General features: G+C 38.3%; 1 protein-coding gene across 1 annotated transcript in view; it reads left to right on the forward strand.

The window, feature by feature from the left end:
* Positions 1-16,945, forward strand: part of GALK2 (galactokinase 2) — a 50,314-nt gene that overhangs the window by 1,011 nt on the left and 32,358 nt on the right. The window contains exons 2-5 of the mRNA XM_085303432.1: positions 3,377-3,465; positions 4,867-4,990; positions 10,128-10,218; positions 13,033-13,179. Of these exons, the coding sequence (XP_085159558.1) occupies positions 3,396-3,465; positions 4,867-4,990; positions 10,128-10,218; positions 13,033-13,179 (432 nt within the window). The 5' untranslated portion in view covers positions 3,377-3,395. The remainder of the gene's footprint in view (positions 1-3,376; positions 3,466-4,866; positions 4,991-10,127; positions 10,219-13,032; positions 13,180-16,945) is intronic.

A 16,945-nucleotide genomic window follows, 5' to 3' on the forward strand; every position in this document is an offset into this window, starting at 1 on the left:
CCCCGTCCAGCTGGCGGAGCAGCCCAGGTGGGTGGGTCGCTCCCCGGCCCGGCCCCGCGGCGCGGCCCCGCCGTCTCCTGCCGGGGGAGGGGGGCGCCGGGGGCCCACGGCGGGCGCCGCGCTTTACCCGCAGGCCGAGGCAGCGGGGTGGCGCTTTGAGGCGCTTTGAGGCGCGTCGGCTTCTCCCGCGGTTTAAGCGGCCGCAGGAGGCCCCGGCAGCTCCTGCCGCCAGCGTGGCCCCTCTGCGGCCGAGCGCGAGCGGGCGCGGGGCCCGGACGCCCCTCGCCCAGGGCCCCCGCAGCGGGGCGGCCAGGTACCCGCTGCTGCTGCCCCCGCCAGCGCCGCTCCCCAGAGCCGCGGGGTGCTGAGCGGCCTCTGTCCCGCGTGGCCCGCGGCGGGGCCGCTGCTGTGTCCGCCAGCGCGGGCTTTTCGCCCCGTAGAGCTGCCCCTCGCTGCGTCGCGACGCTGCGGACGGATTGTCCGGACGAAGCCTCCCACCTGCGTTAGCGCTGGAGAYGGGTCACTTTTCTAAACTCTTGCTACTTAAATCAGATCGCACTGCATTTYGAGCCCCACGGAAAGGATGGGGACTCAGATGCCTTCCTGGACTTGGATGTGCGAACTTGTGAGAGATGCAGTTGCTTAATGCTTCAGACAACCCTCTTTGATGTAGCCTTTGTAGCCTGTAAATAGCCTTTCGCCAGGCTTGCTTGTAAAACCCACATTAAGCAAAGAAATTAGTCAGCACTTGGATAAACATGCCCCCATGACTGATCTGTTTGTTCTTGGTCTCTTGGTACCAACACCACTGTAAAAATAGCTGTGAAACAAGTGGCACAAAAAGGAATAAAGTTAACATTGCTTCTAGAATCTGCCAACAGACATCCCCACGGACTGTAATATCATCATTAGTGTGGTCTAGAAAAAGGACTGTAAAATGAAATGGCAGAAATTGCTGCTGCTAATTGGAAGAGTGATAAACTAGTCAATACGAGGGGCAGTTATGAGGAAATTAAGAGACAATACAGTTTCGTTACTGGGCTCCAAGATGGAGAAGTACAGAAAGATCTGTTAAAGAATTTCACAGCAAATAATATTTTGTAGTTTTCCTTCTAGAGAAATATTACAAAACGTTTGAATGTGTGTAGTTGGACAATAATGCAGCTCATACAAAGAAGTACAAACTAAATAATTGACTGTGAAATTTGGTAACATCTGTTTTTTATTGCTGTCATCTTACACTTTGTATTAACTAAGCTTCCATTTCTAGTTTTAGACTAACCATAGAAACCTTAGCAGGGTTCCTGTGACTAGCGTTTTGCTGTTAGGCTAAAAAAAAACCTAAAAAAACGTTTAATTGGATGCATGTTTGAAAGCCACCAGAGTATGCTGGTGAAATAGTATAAGACCTATTTTTAAAGATTATTTTGCTTGCCTTTTTATTGCTTGTTCATCTTCTGCTGCTTCCATTAATGAACGTTAATGGGTTAGTGTGTAACCTAAATTGCTTTAAAGATGATCTGTAGTGAATTGGTAGCAAATCTCTCATCTCTCAGTGGCTTCAACTCTGATTCTCAGTCTCTATTTACTCACTGTTGCTTCATGACACTCAGAAGCATCCCTACATTGCAAACACAGGGTGGAAGTTAGATATCTTTACATTCTTATGAAATAAAGGAATATGCTAGATCTTTTATATCTATTAGAACTTTCAGTGGCATGTGTATAACCTCAACGGAAAATTTGAAGAACTTTCTGGGAACAGTTGCTGTGAAACTGTACAGAAAACACCGTCTAAATAAGTCACAGGAATAATGCAAGTTTTGAAATTTTAGTTCTCTGTAGATGTTTTTATACAAAATGGTGTAAAGTTTGATACAGAAATTGCAAAAGTCAAAACCTAGAAGAAAATCAATTTGCTCAGGCCCTGAGCAGTCTGATCTAACTTTGAAGTTAGCCCTGTTTTGACCAGTTGTTTGGAATAGATGACCCGCAAAGGTCCTTCCTACCAAAATCTTTCATGCCACGATTTCATGCCACGTCCAACTAAACAGGTAAAGTACAATTGTGGACAAGAAAAAGAAGCCATTTCTTATTAGACGTATATATTTTGTAGCTTAAGTCACACAAGGAAGGCATTCAATGTTTAGAGCACCAGATAGTGAGTCAGCACTACACACTCTCTAGGAATTTATTTGCTGAACCTGGAATATTTAGAATCTGTGTGCCTCTATTTCCTTGCCTGTAAAATGAGAAGAATTGTACGTGCCTCACATAGATCTTGCAAGGTTTAAATTATTACTATCTGTAAAGTACATGAAAATTCTCCTGAAGATGCAAGAGAGATGGAAAAAAAAAAACCCCATACGTTACGTCTATTCTTTCCTTTCTCCTTTTCCCATATTCTTTCTCCGATTTTTGAAGTTTAGGCTAAATGTTTTAGCTAAGTTGGTTAGAGTGTTGTGCTCATAATGCTAAGGTTGCGGGTTCAATCCCCATATGGGCCACTTGTTTGAGGGTTGGGCAAGATGATCTCCAGAGGTCTCTTCCAACCTTACCAATTCTATAATGCCAAGTTTTAACATGTTCTAAAATATCTGGGAGAGAACAACTACACTTCTGAAAACTTTGACAACATTTTTTAATGCTTCAGTTTTCTACTCGGTCTTGTGACACAGAAAAATGCCATGATTTCCAGAGATGGGTTATTTCTGCAATATGGGCAAAATGGACCTTTGGTGCCTTGGCATGAGGAGCCAAGTACTTGCAGCTACTGCACGGGTTGGAAAAAGGAAAGGTGGCTGAAGGAAGATAYGGATATAGATGTATTTTGCTCATCCTGCTCCCACCGGATGCATGGGAGCAGAGGATGGTGACTTGTAGCTGCCTCCAAACCCCAGTGCCCCAAAAGAGCCATTGGTCCACACTGCCTAACCTCTTCCTCAGCGGCAACAGCAAGCAGGTTACAGAGCTCTGGCACTTGCAAAGTAGGTGGAGGCTCTGGTACTTTGTAACTCCAGGCTGTTGCCTACTCTGCTGCTGGCTAGAACCAATCTAGGCTGGGGATTCGCATAAAATTAGGGCTCTTTCATCCTTTTTAAAGAGACATACAAATACTAGTTGCTTTTGGATGTCTGACTCCTGATTTTATGATTACTTGATTTTAAAACAAACTTCTTATTAACTAGTGTATTCTAAATAGTGTCTTTTCCTCCTTATAGCAAAAATAAGCATCTTAATGTAGCTCCTTATGTAACAAATAAAATTCCATGTACATCAAAAAGTTTAATTTACTTTAAGAATACATTTTAGACTACAGGTTTCCTGTCTTTTATCAGAATATATTAATTCTAAAGTTTTCCAACCTGCCTTTCAGATTGCTGAAGCTGAAGGAGATGTTTGCATCAAAATTTGGGTCGACTCCCAAGTTTTATGCTCGTGCACCAGGGCGAGTCAATTTAATAGGTAAAAGAGGAGTATTAATCTTGTGTTATTTTACTTTATCTGCCATCATGGGAATTTGGTAGTTTAAAATACAGAATTTAAAATAATGTTTGTCTTTTTTTTATTCTGTTTTTTTTTTCCAGAAAAGTTGCTTGTGATTGATCGAAAGTCCTAAATGGGAAAGAGAAGATAATACTGTATTGGGTTTCACTGCATATCATTACAAATAGAACTGTACAAACCCCGGTTTAGGGAAATGTGTTTATACAGAACAGTGACAATTTTGAAAACTTGAGTAACTTGCTTGCTTATGTTTGGATGCAATTTTTTTAAAGGCCTTGGAAATCTAGTCTAAAGTAATTAATGGACAGTGGATCTATAAGCATTAGTAAGATGCCGTCGTGAAATCATTTTTTTTCTTATCCACTGTAATTTAAGTTACCAGGTATAGCTAGCCACGAAACAATGCATTTGATGAAACATGAAATGACTCTACGATGATCTTCTCTTTCTTACTCTGCCATAGAGATGTGATCCACTGGCTGCCTGGCAAGACACAATTTGTATTCATTTAGGACTTAACGTGTATTTCTCTGGCAGCTTTGTTTTTGAGATTTCTCTATCCACATTATGATTGTGTTCTCCCTAGAGCTCAATTCCTTGTATATTTATAGAGTAATGTAACCCATTTGATGACATTATCAGTAACAGGATCCCAGAAAAGAGATTTAAAAATTAATTAGTCACTGTGCAAATAATGATAATTTTTATCTTCGTGTTCTGTGAACATGTTATGTAGATTAATTAAAGTAGATAGCATATGCTATCTACTCAGAGAGAGGATATTTGCTACATCTATTTTATATTTGAAAATTGTTTTGCATCTTGTGTGTAACTGTGTTAATGATTATTTAAATATAATACTATTTTACTGGAAAAAGATTCAGAAATTACATGCAAAAAAATTTCCTCTACAAGCCTAAAGTAGTGGCTAATGAATCATCCAGACTGGCAGAGGAAGTCACATAATAAGGAGTCACCTATTGCCTTTATTTYTTCCAGCCATCATTCAAATGTGATTGATTTGATCTATTTTTTTGTACTGACATAACACCATACAAATAATGTAGTAGTWTGAATAACCTACGTAGTGCTTTTTTTTTAAATAATAAGCCAGTGTTATAAACAGTAGAGAAAGGCAATAGATCAAATGACTAAAGAAATAAGAAAAAATAAAAATATTCTGTGCATTAATATGAAATGGAGGAAAACTACTAAGTGGGGCTTAAATAATAAAAGTTGGGACTGTATATTCTGAAACTGTCTATGATAGGAAACAACTGAGCTCCTGTAGAATTCCTAGTACTACTATTCTAGAAAGAACTACTCCAAAATGTTGTTAATTGTCTGTTTCTTTTGTAGGAGAACATATAGACTACTGTGGTTATGCTGTGCTCCCTATGGCTATAGAACAAGATATACTGATTGCAGTAGAACCTGTGAGAACACAAGTTGTGCAACTGGCCAATACAAATTCTTCATACTCGTAAGTAATAGTTTTGTTTATTCATTGATTTTTAAGAACCTCTTTATGCAGTTGAAATTCAGATTAACTTTTCAGAAATCTGACAAATCTCCATTGTAAGATGTTACTGGAGTTTTATTTGTGTAAAATGAATGATATAAGCAGATGGGATCCCGTTGACTCTAAATACATATTAGTTTAGAGCACTAGGTCCACTGTTCCTGTCTCCCACCTCTTTGTTTGGATTTCTGTTGTGAAACCTCTGATTTTTCAATCCTTCTAGAAGTGCAATCCTTTCCCCCCTCTTTTAGCTCATCTTTCCTGATGGAACCCCTCAACTGGGAGCAGTTCAGGTCCTCCTGCAGAAGGGAGTGAAATGTTTTGTAATCAGTAACTGCGCATGTAAGCTAATACTCCCTTGCTCTAGAGAACCTGGGGCTGTATTTGCACAGCACAAAGGCTTTAGCATCAACCCTAGCTCAAAGAGTCTGTATTGCCTCTGTTTCCCACTTCCTCCCACAACTGCTTGTTCACAGAAGCATAAAATAATTTATGTTGGAAGGGACATTTGCAGATCATCTGGTCCAATCCARGGCTAACTTCAAAGATAGAGAAGGGTGCTCAAGGCCTTATCTAGTCAAGTTTTGAATAACTCCAAGGATGGAAATTCCATTACCATGAGTAACCTGTTCTGTAGTTTGGCCACCTCATTGTGAAGAATATTTTCCTCATGTTTAATTGGAATTTTCCTTGTTGCAGCTTGTGTCTGTTGCCTCTTGTCCTTTCTGGGGTACCTCTGAGAAGAGTCTGGCTTCATTTTATCTATAGACACATGATAGGAGGTCAAAGACAGGAATTAGATCCTACTGTATACTTCTCTTCTCCAGGCTGGACAAAACTAGCTCTCCCAGCCTCTCCTTTTATGTGTATGTGCTCTGACCTTGTAACCACCTTAATAGCCCTTTACTGGGCTCACAGCAATTTTGCCAATGTCTTTCTCATACTGAGGAGCCCTAAAACTTAAAAAGTGCTTAACGGAGGGAAATAATCCTGCAGTTAGCTTCAACTACACCCACATTTTTCTACCTCCTTCCTCATGATGTACTGATATTTGTTGCATATGTGGTTGCATGGCAGTTCAGATCAGGTCACTCAACCAACTGAACTTTTGCAGTTTTTTGCAAAAATCAGAATCAGCACAAACTTAGTTGGTTTAAGCCAATGGCAAACTATTCCCTGAAAGCACAGTGCACTGCAGTACGGGGAGAGGAGCATATTGCCAAGAGTGGAAATTACTTAAGCACGTACTCCTGGTGAAACCTCAAATGTTATAAAAACATGTTCTGAGCTGCTGCCTGCAACTGAGACAATTACAAGGAATTTTCACTTCCCTGGTGAGTATAAATACATAAATGCTTTTCATTCACTGTATGGAGTATGTTGTCACAAATTGGCTGAGCTGAATTAAAAGTTTGCCACTGCCAAAGGGATGGCTTGCTTCTCTTCCCTTTTACCCTTGTTCTCCCCGCCCTCTCAGCCCTGCTTCTAGCCCTGATCCACTCTCTGCCTTTTACCAGGTATATTACCTGTGTAGCATTAAGGTAATGTACACTAATCACCTTTTTTTTTTTTTTTGCTTGCTTAATTTTCTATCATTTTAGTGAATGGTTTGCCATGTGCTCAGCACCAAAGCTGGCTCAGAGTAAGCAATGGGAGCATGCAGCAGTGAGCTGAGTAAAGGAAATGAAAGTGGGTGGGACCTTTCCCTTTCCGTAATAGTAATCTGCAACGTGGCTAAACAGTATAGCAAAACTATTCTGCAGGAGGAGAAAGTTCCAAAATTATAATAACTTTGATCAGGAAAAGTTGTTATAATGGATATTAAATAAAACAGTAACCAAAACATAAACGTATTTACTTGGTCTTTGGGCTTTAGCACGTTACATAAGAATCAAAATGACCTTCTGCTGAAGTAAATACAGTTCATTCCAAATCTAGAATTATAGCCTTTGAATTCAAAATGAACAGTCACTAAATTTTTACATCTGCCTTAGTTTCAGTTTGAAAACATACAGTTTAAACCATAAACTAAGAAGAGCTCTCAGAGTATGACATTCAGCATCTCTGTTTCATTGAGACATTGTTGCTTAAAAAGAAAGCTAAAACATGCCCATAATTTCATAACAAAGAAGTATTTTTCAACACTTTGGATGTTACTCCACATAACAAACAATTGTTGACAGTATATCTTTTTTTTCCAGCTTGTCACGCTGGTAGATTTATGCCTGTGGTGAATGCATATATATACAGACCTTTGGCTAACAAGGGCTAACCATAAGCCTCCGTAGAATCACTATTTCCTATTTCATTCTTGCTTTGTTAACTGGAATATTGCCCTCTTCCACCCGGATAGTTCATGTTAACTTTTCAGAAAAACGGAACAGAGAACAGGTTGCAAAAAACCACTGTTGTGTTTTTCATCATAAATTCCGAGTTGATTAGATGCTTTTATGTGTGTGTTATTTGGGCTGAAATGCTATTCAGAAGTTGCAACCTCTTGAAGTTCCCAGTACCTCCTCTCACAAAACATCTTTGTAATTGAGAAATACATGCATAGACAGTATCTGACATGATACTTCTCAAAATGCTTTCAGAAATACCACAGGACAATAGTTACCAATGATTTTTCCATCTCATGGCACAACCTGAAAGTCTTTTTAAAAAATCAGATCTTTAACAGAGGACTGCAACAGATAAGCTAACAGATTGACAGGACGATACCTGGCCAAATTGGCCAGCCAAATTGATCTCCCAAATAAGGATTAAATACTATTCAAGCATGAAAAAACTCCACTCTTTAATTTTCCAGGTGAATTAGAATGCTTACATGTAGCAGTGGAGATGGGGCAAGCTTTCCCTGTAATCCCTTAAAATAGAAAGGCTGAAAAAAGACAGTATCAGGCTATTTAATATTTTTCATTTATTTTATTACAATGTTCTTATATCAAACTGCCTGCCTTCCCATAGGAGGAACAAAGATAAGATTTAAGCTTTGCTAATTTAAGATGAAGTTTAGGCATTTAGGAAAGGGTTTTTATAATAACTTGAATGTGATAACAAAAAGCTGGACTTAAGGATTCAGGGGACCTTGCCACTCTAACATCCTGTGTTTCTATGAAGTATGTCCACGTGAAACCAAAGCCAAMTTTTCTTTCCTTTTCTGTGTGAGAAGATTGCAGAAACAAGTAAAATACCTTATAAGAAGTCATTGTTTCCCTTTATCACAAGCAACCAGCAAATGTAACCACAGTATATGTCGTACTGTTCATTTAGTTTTTCCTTTGTCTGATTCTATAAAAAGAAGGATGCAGATGAAATAGTCTAGAAAGCTTTTTGGAGGGACTTAAGATTGATCTCCTATTAATCACTTTTAAACATTGATTGTGATTATCCTTGCTTTTTTTACAATAATAATTTAGGATTATCGTGGAAAACAAGCATAAGCAAACACAAATTTTTTTATTCCTCATAATTAAAAAAAAATGTTTTCTATCTTGCCAGTACTTCTGTTTTCTGATCATATTCAAATGTTGTAAGCAAAAGATTTTGTTATATCCTCTGGGAGATTGTTCCAAAGACTCATAGATCTCAAACTCAAAGAATTTGTTGGTATTCCTGAACTTTCCTCATATTGCAATCTCAGTACTTGCTTTTGTGTTGCTCTATAAACCAATAATTTCTCAGTACTAACTCTGCAATTCATTGATGCTGCATTGTTGATAATGTCCCATAAGTGGCACTATTTTCTGAAATTGAAATGACAGCAAATTATACCTTAAACTGTATAGCAATCTCTGATATTTCCTGCACTGCAATTAATGTTAAAATTGAATATCTAAGTGAAAAAATGGTAATTCTAAGTTGATATTTGAAATGTGAAGTCTGTCATATCATGTTGACCTAGCAGTAGTTTCTGGACTGATAATGTAAGTGGGGTAGCTCACTATGGTTTAGCTAGCATTAGACCAGATAAAGAGGAGGCAGAACTGGAGGTCCCCTTTTACTGTGGTTATCAGACTTCAGGTTTGCATAATCTCAAAAATTGCAGCCTTTAACTGTACCAGGATAAAGTAAAGGTTTCAGACATAAKAGAAGACAGTTATATCACTGTAAAGGTGCTTTATATTAGTGTAACTGTTTCTTCATAGGGAAGAGAATACTTTATTTTTCTTTCCATTGGGCCTAAATATTTCCAAGGATTCCAGCTGCCCCTTTTCATACCGCATTGCGTGACACATTGTGCTCTTTAAAGCACAACTTAGCCTGCAAGTTGAATAATTTTCATTAGCTTTTCCTGACATTCTCGGTGCCTTAGCTCTTTCTGGATTGGGCATCTACTGTATTGACATCAGATAGACATAGTTATTGGGAGTTTAATAGTATAGACTTCTAAACAGACTGTGCTTCTTGAGGATTGATGCATGCCCGTCTGAGGTCTCTGCACATCCATGCATGTTTTGACAGCATGTATCTGTAGCATTAGTTTCTTTAAGAACATTTAGATTTGCTGTTTTTATTGTTTTGAAATAAAGTTGGAATAGGTAAGCCATTATCAGAATTATCCTGGATGAAATAGATAATCTTGTATTTGAATTGTACCCTGAAAACATACATGAAAACATATATTTAGGCCTGTTTTAATGAACTGCTATTCAGGCAAAGGGTAATGAAGATGAATTTCTGAGCAGGAATTAGAAGAAAGCTTGAAGTACATTTATCACTATTCTAAGTTTGACAACTGTGATTATTTAGATTTTTCACTTCGCTGAGGGATTGAAGAAGGCGTATAGACTTGTGATGGAAGACGTGCTACCTTGATTAAGAATGCTAAGGGGCAGCTTTAGTTTCTGAATTTGTTTAATAAATTCTGTAACTTAAGCAAAGCTTATCTATAAGTTACGCTTTTATTTAAAAATTGTTATATAATTTATTAATAAAGAAGAGCTATAGGGAAAAAACTAGTAAATATTTAATAGAAAAAAAAGTGATTGTCAACGTCAAGTTATTTCTGTTCATCAGCAGATGGCAGTAATAAGCCACGTTTTTCTAACTAAATTTACTGACAAGTTAAAGTCTTAAGGTATTTCTGTTTTTGCAGGGATTTCAGTACCAGTGCTAATAACATTCAGATTAACAAAACCAAACCTCTGTGGCATAACTACTTTCTATGTGGACTGAAAGGTATTCAGGTAAGCCAAATCCATTTAACTTAAGAAATTAATGTAGAAGTAAAATACAACAAGCATAATATTTATTCACCCTGAAAATATTCCCCTGCATTTTGTGACTTTCTCTTAACTCTAAAGTTAGGTATTTATATCTTAAAATTTGAAAATGAGATATAGTTGATTTTGTTTTAAAATATTTGTAGAGCACTGTGTTCATTTTATATTTATTACATAAATTGATACTGAATAATCTGCTTACTTAATAAAATCTTGATCAAACTAATTATCATAATGACATTTCTGTATTTTAGAGTTTAAAAAATGCTTCTCAATAAATTCAGGTAATAACAATTTCCTTTATAAAGGTTTAGATGCTTGGCTGTCAGGAAATGAAGATGCTATCTTCGTTCCTTTTCTCCTATGGAAGTGTTTTAAAATACAGAATTAATTTTTATTTGTGCTCGAAACATGCAACTAGTGCACAACTGAGCAAAGCTGACTCATGCAGTAGGCAAAAGAAAATGTAAAAAACAGACATCACACAGAAGGAACATTCCAGTAYGAGCTGTTGCTTATCCAGGTTTTCAGTGTGTGGAATTTGAATGGGATTTTCAAAATTTCCAAAGTCAGTTAAAACAGYGTGCTTACGGTAAGGGCTGGAGCACTTACCAGACAGCCTTTTCTCTGTCTGCTCGTTTGAGCTTTATCTTCTCCTCTGCGAACCCGCCTGGCTCTGGACTGGCTTGGAGCCTGAACAGCCCAGGAAAGCCAGGGCTCTGTGTCCATATTGGCCTGGAACGCAGAGCAGAGGCTCCCCATAAATCCCGCTTGCCCATTGCAGGTGATTCATGGCCCTTCTAGGAAGAAAGCATGGTGTCTTCTCAACCTGATATGACATTTTTGGAATCCTATGACATTTTTGGAAGGACAGATGGCATAAACAGTGATGACAAGGCCAGGATCAGGTCACTATAGCCAGCCCACCTTGTGGGTARATGTGTCTTAAAGCACATGAAGCTTACCTCTGGATAGACCGTCTAGGTCATCTCACAGCATGATCCAATAGATAAGCACTGCAGACAGCCATCAAAACCAGCCTCAGACCTGGCACTGATGTCCTCAAATACAATATTTGGAATAACCAGTGTCACAAATCACTTTATTACAATCTGCAGTTCCTAAACTGATATATTTAAACTATATGCTTTCTTATATTAAGGCTAGCATGACCAATTCACTTACTTTGCAGTGCGCTACTGAGATTTGTTTCCTAAAGACAGGACTTTATACTTGAAGGTTAATTGGCAAAGCAGGTTTTCAGACTCTAATACTGGCAGAAAATAAGCATAAATGTTACAGACTTAAGAAACACTGAAATACAAGTACTCAGAGGGTCCAGCAGGATAATCTGTTTATATTAAGCTGAACATGCTATCCTTTCGGGACAGAACTATTGCAGAACTTGGCAAGGTMCATTTTCATTTTTGAAACTGAAGTACATTTTCTATTTAAACATCGCGTGATAAGTTTGCAAGCTGATTCACATTCAAGACAATCCAGAAACTGGATCAGTTTCTGGTTGCTTGAACGTTTTCTGTTTTTGAACAAGCCTGTCTAGTGTTCTTCATAAAGGGGCATGGGCAGGATACAAAGTTCCTTGTATTTGTAGAAAGGGAAATTTAAAATAATATGAAGTGATAATAGAATGGTAGATGTCAGAGGAGGGTCATTGTGTTTGTTGATTTCTGCTGGTGTTATTTATGATTGAAGCTGTTTCAGGAAAAGTAGTAGAAATCTTTTGAAGGTGGGCATTTTTGTATAGAAGCAATGCTGTTTTTCTGATTGTTGACATTTTTACATAGTTTATTGATGTATAAATCTGGATCAGAATGTAGCTGTTCATGTACTGCCCATATATATTCAAAGATTTTTTGATAAGTACTGTATGTTTACTTAAAACTAACATGAGAGAGAATTTTATATTAAAATTATGATGAATGAAAACGCAAAGCAAATAAAGACTGATTAAAAGAATACATGCTTGAGGATTTAAGGTTTCTGGATTAAATGTTCTGGATTAAATTATTTGTGATATTTATAGTGCGTGTAACAAYGTTTCAAACTTTATTCTAAAAATAGCAGGCCAAATACCATCACTGCTGGTAAGTATGTCTTTGTGCCTCCTAAAGCATACCTTCCTACAAGTACCGCTGTGATTTTCTCGGTGCCTTCAAGTACCATTGTGCCAGTTCTGTGGGTGCTTCAGGAATTTGGCTTTGAACACGGCTTCATGGCCACTGGTTCCCCATCAGCCTAAAATGGCTCCCTAATACGGCATGCCAGTGTGAGAAGTGAAGCATGAAGTGGACCTCAAGCTCTTTAGGATGCATTAAGTGAGGAGCTGAAGAGGAGAAAAGGGCAAAAGTAGACTATAAAAAGATTGGTAACCGCTGTCATATTCTTTGTCACTACAGCAGCTCAGAGCTGAGCCAATACTGCAGAACCCACCCACGAAGCTTGGTAAATTCTTGGGCATTTAGCCCATACCAAGTTGTCTGTGGGGTACAGTTCTGTCAGCTTATGTACATTTGTGTACAGGAATTGCAGACATACCTTTGGCTGAATCCATACCATTGGCTTTGTTCTTAAGGGATAGAATGAAAATTTCACTTTTTTTTTTTTTTTTTTTTTTTTTTTTTTTTTTTTTTGAGACACCAGAAGCAGGTCCTTGGTTCCAGCAACTCTGCACAAAGATTCTCTTTCTAAGTATCAGATAATTGCAAGCCTGAGCCTGTCTGTGCTTGAAACTGAGATTGTTTATTTTTTCATTGTTAGGAACATTTTGGTCTTAACAACCCAACTGGAATGAATTGTCTGCTAGATGGAATCATCCCTCCAAGTTCTGGTCTCTCTAGCTCCAGTGCTTTAGTGTGTTGTGCAGGACTCGTGACACTAAGAGCTAATGGAAAAACCCTCTCTAAGGTAATTTACTGTAAAACACAAGAGTGTCAGCAGTAAAATTCTACTTAAAATTAAATATTGTTAATGCCTGTAAACATTAAAAACACGATACAATTGTTTTTGCAAAGAGTTGTTGGATATAAACTTAAGATATTGCACAATTGAGCAAACATCTTTGGCCAAATTTTGGCAGGATTTGAATTTGGCAAGAAAACAGGCTTACATTAAAGCTGAAAAAAGAGCATTATTGTAAGCCTGTATTTTGGCCAACCATCAGATCCATGCCTGGACCAGATGTGCTATCTGCAGGCCAGGACGGAGGATATATGTGCTAAAGCATGTGGACCACACCCCCAAGGCCTTTACCCTGGCCCCGAATGATTTTTCATGGCTCTAACAGAAGAGCATCTGTTGTAGGCCTGTGGAAAAATTTCTTGATAAATTATATAATCAATGCAAAGCAGGGGTAAAACTTTTACATCTGACTCTCCTTACTCTCTTCACAGTTTTTGGAATGAGCATATTTATGATCCAAAATATATTCTTCAGTTTTTTAAACAAACATCAGTCTTAAAATAAACCCCAAATATGTGACCTGTTACCATTACAACTGTCAGTAGAATTTGGCTTATGTATTAAAAATTTCTGGAGGAGTCATGGTCCTTGAAGGTGCCATATGGGTAATAAAGTTCTCTCCAGTAGAAATGTCTGGTTAAGTAAAACTAGGATCTTAAGTTGGAACACTATCAAGGAGAGAAAAGAACTGATCTAAATATGACTGTTATGCATATCTGTGCCTACTGTGTAAGTCAGACATTCCCAAATTGTGGTACAAAACCAATTTGAAGTGGTACATCATGATGGCAGCTCTACTTGTATACAAGAACTTATCTGAGCAATGAGGTAAAGAGCCCTGTACAGAGAGTTTTTGGTAATCAGCTGTGACTTCTTATCCAGCTGCAGTGCTCTGCGCAGCAGCACGTGCTCTATCCCACATTGCAGTGCTTGCAGTGCTTGCTTGAAGAAGGTATCAAGCAGGGATAAGGCAGCAAGAAGCATGTTTGGTTAGGTGGCTTGGCCTTTTGTAGTAGGAGGATATGGCTGTAGTCATTGTCACCCAGTATTGGACATTTAACAGAGGCTCCAATTTGCAAGATGAGGTGTGTAGTTCAAATGCAGATGAAGGTATGGGGTTGGGAATCCTGCTTTGGTGAGTGAGACTTCGCAGTAAGAGGGTTGGAGGTGACAGACACATGCTTTTCATGCATGTGTACATGGCCGTGTCAAGAGAAATTCTGCATAGAGGCTGRTATCACAGGTCAGCACCATCTCTGATGGTGACTGAACTTGGGAACTCCAGATCAAAGTCGCTGCAGTGAATATATTCAGAGAGAAGCTGGGTGTCTGCAAAATCCATAAAACTGACAGAGGTCAGAAAGCCCAAGTTTTACTAGGTAACAGAACTCTGTGCCTGGAAAACCAGAAGACAGGTTTTCATTATTCCAAGAAAGACTGTACTGCTTTCTTAAGAGAATAAGCATGACAGTGTGTATCTTGAGCTGAATTTACACATGGCCTGGGAGTACTGTTCGACATTATGCCAGACCTGTTCTAAAGAAAGGTGCAAAACTTCTTCCCGTGTTTTTATAGAAAATTATGGAGGAACAAAAGGAAGACAGAGCCTCCACCAAATGTTTTTTCCTTCTCCTCATGTGTCCTCTTCAATCAACCCAAAATCTCTCTMGCTTTTTGGCTGGAAAATGTGATGACAGTTAATCCTGTGTCTCAAATATGATTGTACAAACACAAGAGAGAGAACTCCACATATTTGTCAGGAAATCCTGCAGAATCCTGCTGTCTGCAGCCAAATATTTTGCACTTGCAATGAAAAGTAAGCAATTAATGTACAGATGAGAATTCCCAGTAGCCAACAGATGAAGGCACATATCTGAGGTTTTGTGCKCTTGAATAGACTAAGACACCTGGTTGTGCTGGATAAGACAGAGGATGACAGCTCTGAAGACTGATTACTTTTGTCCAGGTTTTAAGGTTCCCAAAATCTTACAAGACGGTAAAAACAAGAAGTCCAGTGTTCCGGACTAATTTATGATTTAGCTTTTGGAACCTTTTACGTTTAGCTAAATCCAGGTCCTCTGATGCGCTGGATTTATACTTAGCCTTGCTGAACTGCTGTATATAAGGCAGCATTAGCCCAAGTATAAATTAGAGCAATCTAGGCATATGAGACCTCAGAAGTATGAAATGGGGTCTGGCCACTTCTTTCCAGCTCCTAATGCATCGTGTGCTGTTGTCAAATGGTATCTGCGCAGGATCCAGTAATGCTGGCTGGGTATCGGCTGGGAGCTCCCCCATGGCAAGAAAATTCTCAGCTGACCAGATCTAGGGGCTTTCCAGATACTTCCTACTAGAAAGCAAACCAGGAGCTTGCATTTTTAGGGCTCAGAATATTTATGTGTTCGTTTATTTTTAAGGAAGAAATACTGCTTTCCCTCTCCCCTACTTTTTTTTTTCCTCTAAATGCTTACAGTTGCGAAAGTTGTAAGTGGTAATATTTATAAGTTAAAATATTCAGTGATTGAGGTGGATTGTCTCGGTAATTTTATGAGAAAAGATTGACTTTTTGCCCCTCATTAATCTGATGGACTTTGCAAAATCATAATACTATGATCTGCAGAAGCAGAACAAGGAAACTTCTGGCTTTAGAATCAAATTTGGCTGAATAGTAGAGCTTCTGTAGCCAAAGTTATGAAAAATTGACCTTTTACTGAATGGAACATTTATCTTTTGWGTTTCTGTGAAACTATTTTTATTAGAGTATTTGAGTTATATTTGTGTTCTTCCCTGATAAATGTAAGTTTAAAATAGCTGTAGTGTAAAGTGGTTGAAATTTAGAGCTTTTATGTGATAACATCTTGAGTGTAAAGTTTGGGCCTATGAGATTAAGAGACAAGAAAAATGTTGTAAAAACATAGCTAGAATTTCACGGTGGCTTACTTTAAAAATAGCACTTTTTGACGTTGAAAACAAAATCAAAAAAAAATATGCTCTCACTAATTATTGTGTGTAGCAGCCTGCAATAGGGCATTGTTTCAGTTTGCATACAATATTTTTTTAAAAACCCATCACACACATACACAATAGTTTAGGGAAAATACCAGTCCAAGACAATTCAGCCAGATGCGCAGTGCTAACCAGTTGCAGCAGTGCAATAGTATTCAAATAACAAGATGGAAAATTAAGAATGAGATGTTTAAAAAGAATCCCCTTTTTTTCTCTGAGCAGGATACCAGTCTAAGGCTGTGTTGGCGTTGCTCAGTGAAGAGCAATCATCAGGATTTTTTTTTTTTTTTTTTAACAAAGAGTAATGTTCTAAATTGTCCCAGTTTTGTGTTTCATGGTAGGAATTTAAGTGACCAGAGAATCATTTAGTACTTTTGAATAACTAGATTTACTTGAGAGTTGTGATGATACTGTTGCTCTGCAAATGTTAAATCCTTTGGTAATAAGGTCCATTCACCAACCCTAACATTTCTTCTGCTACTTAGGGCTGGGCAGCTCTGTACATACTTAATTATTGGGAAAATTAGAATAAAACCAAATAGAGTTAATTTAATGTGGAATGTTGAACATAGAAAGTTGAATAATACTTTGGTCTATTTAGCCTGAGAGAAATTTAAGATTGACAGAATTATAAAAAAAGACTTCAATTGTTTGACTATGTGTGTTTGTAATTGAGTGTAAACAGAGCACTTTGGAGCAGTGGTAA

This window comes from Rhea americana, unplaced genomic scaffold (assembly GCF_003343005.1).
Source record: "Rhea americana isolate MKP2758 unplaced genomic scaffold, rheAme1 scaffold_2, whole genome shotgun sequence".
NCBI classification, from domain to species: Eukaryota; Metazoa; Chordata; class Aves; order Rheiformes; family Rheidae; genus Rhea; species Rhea americana.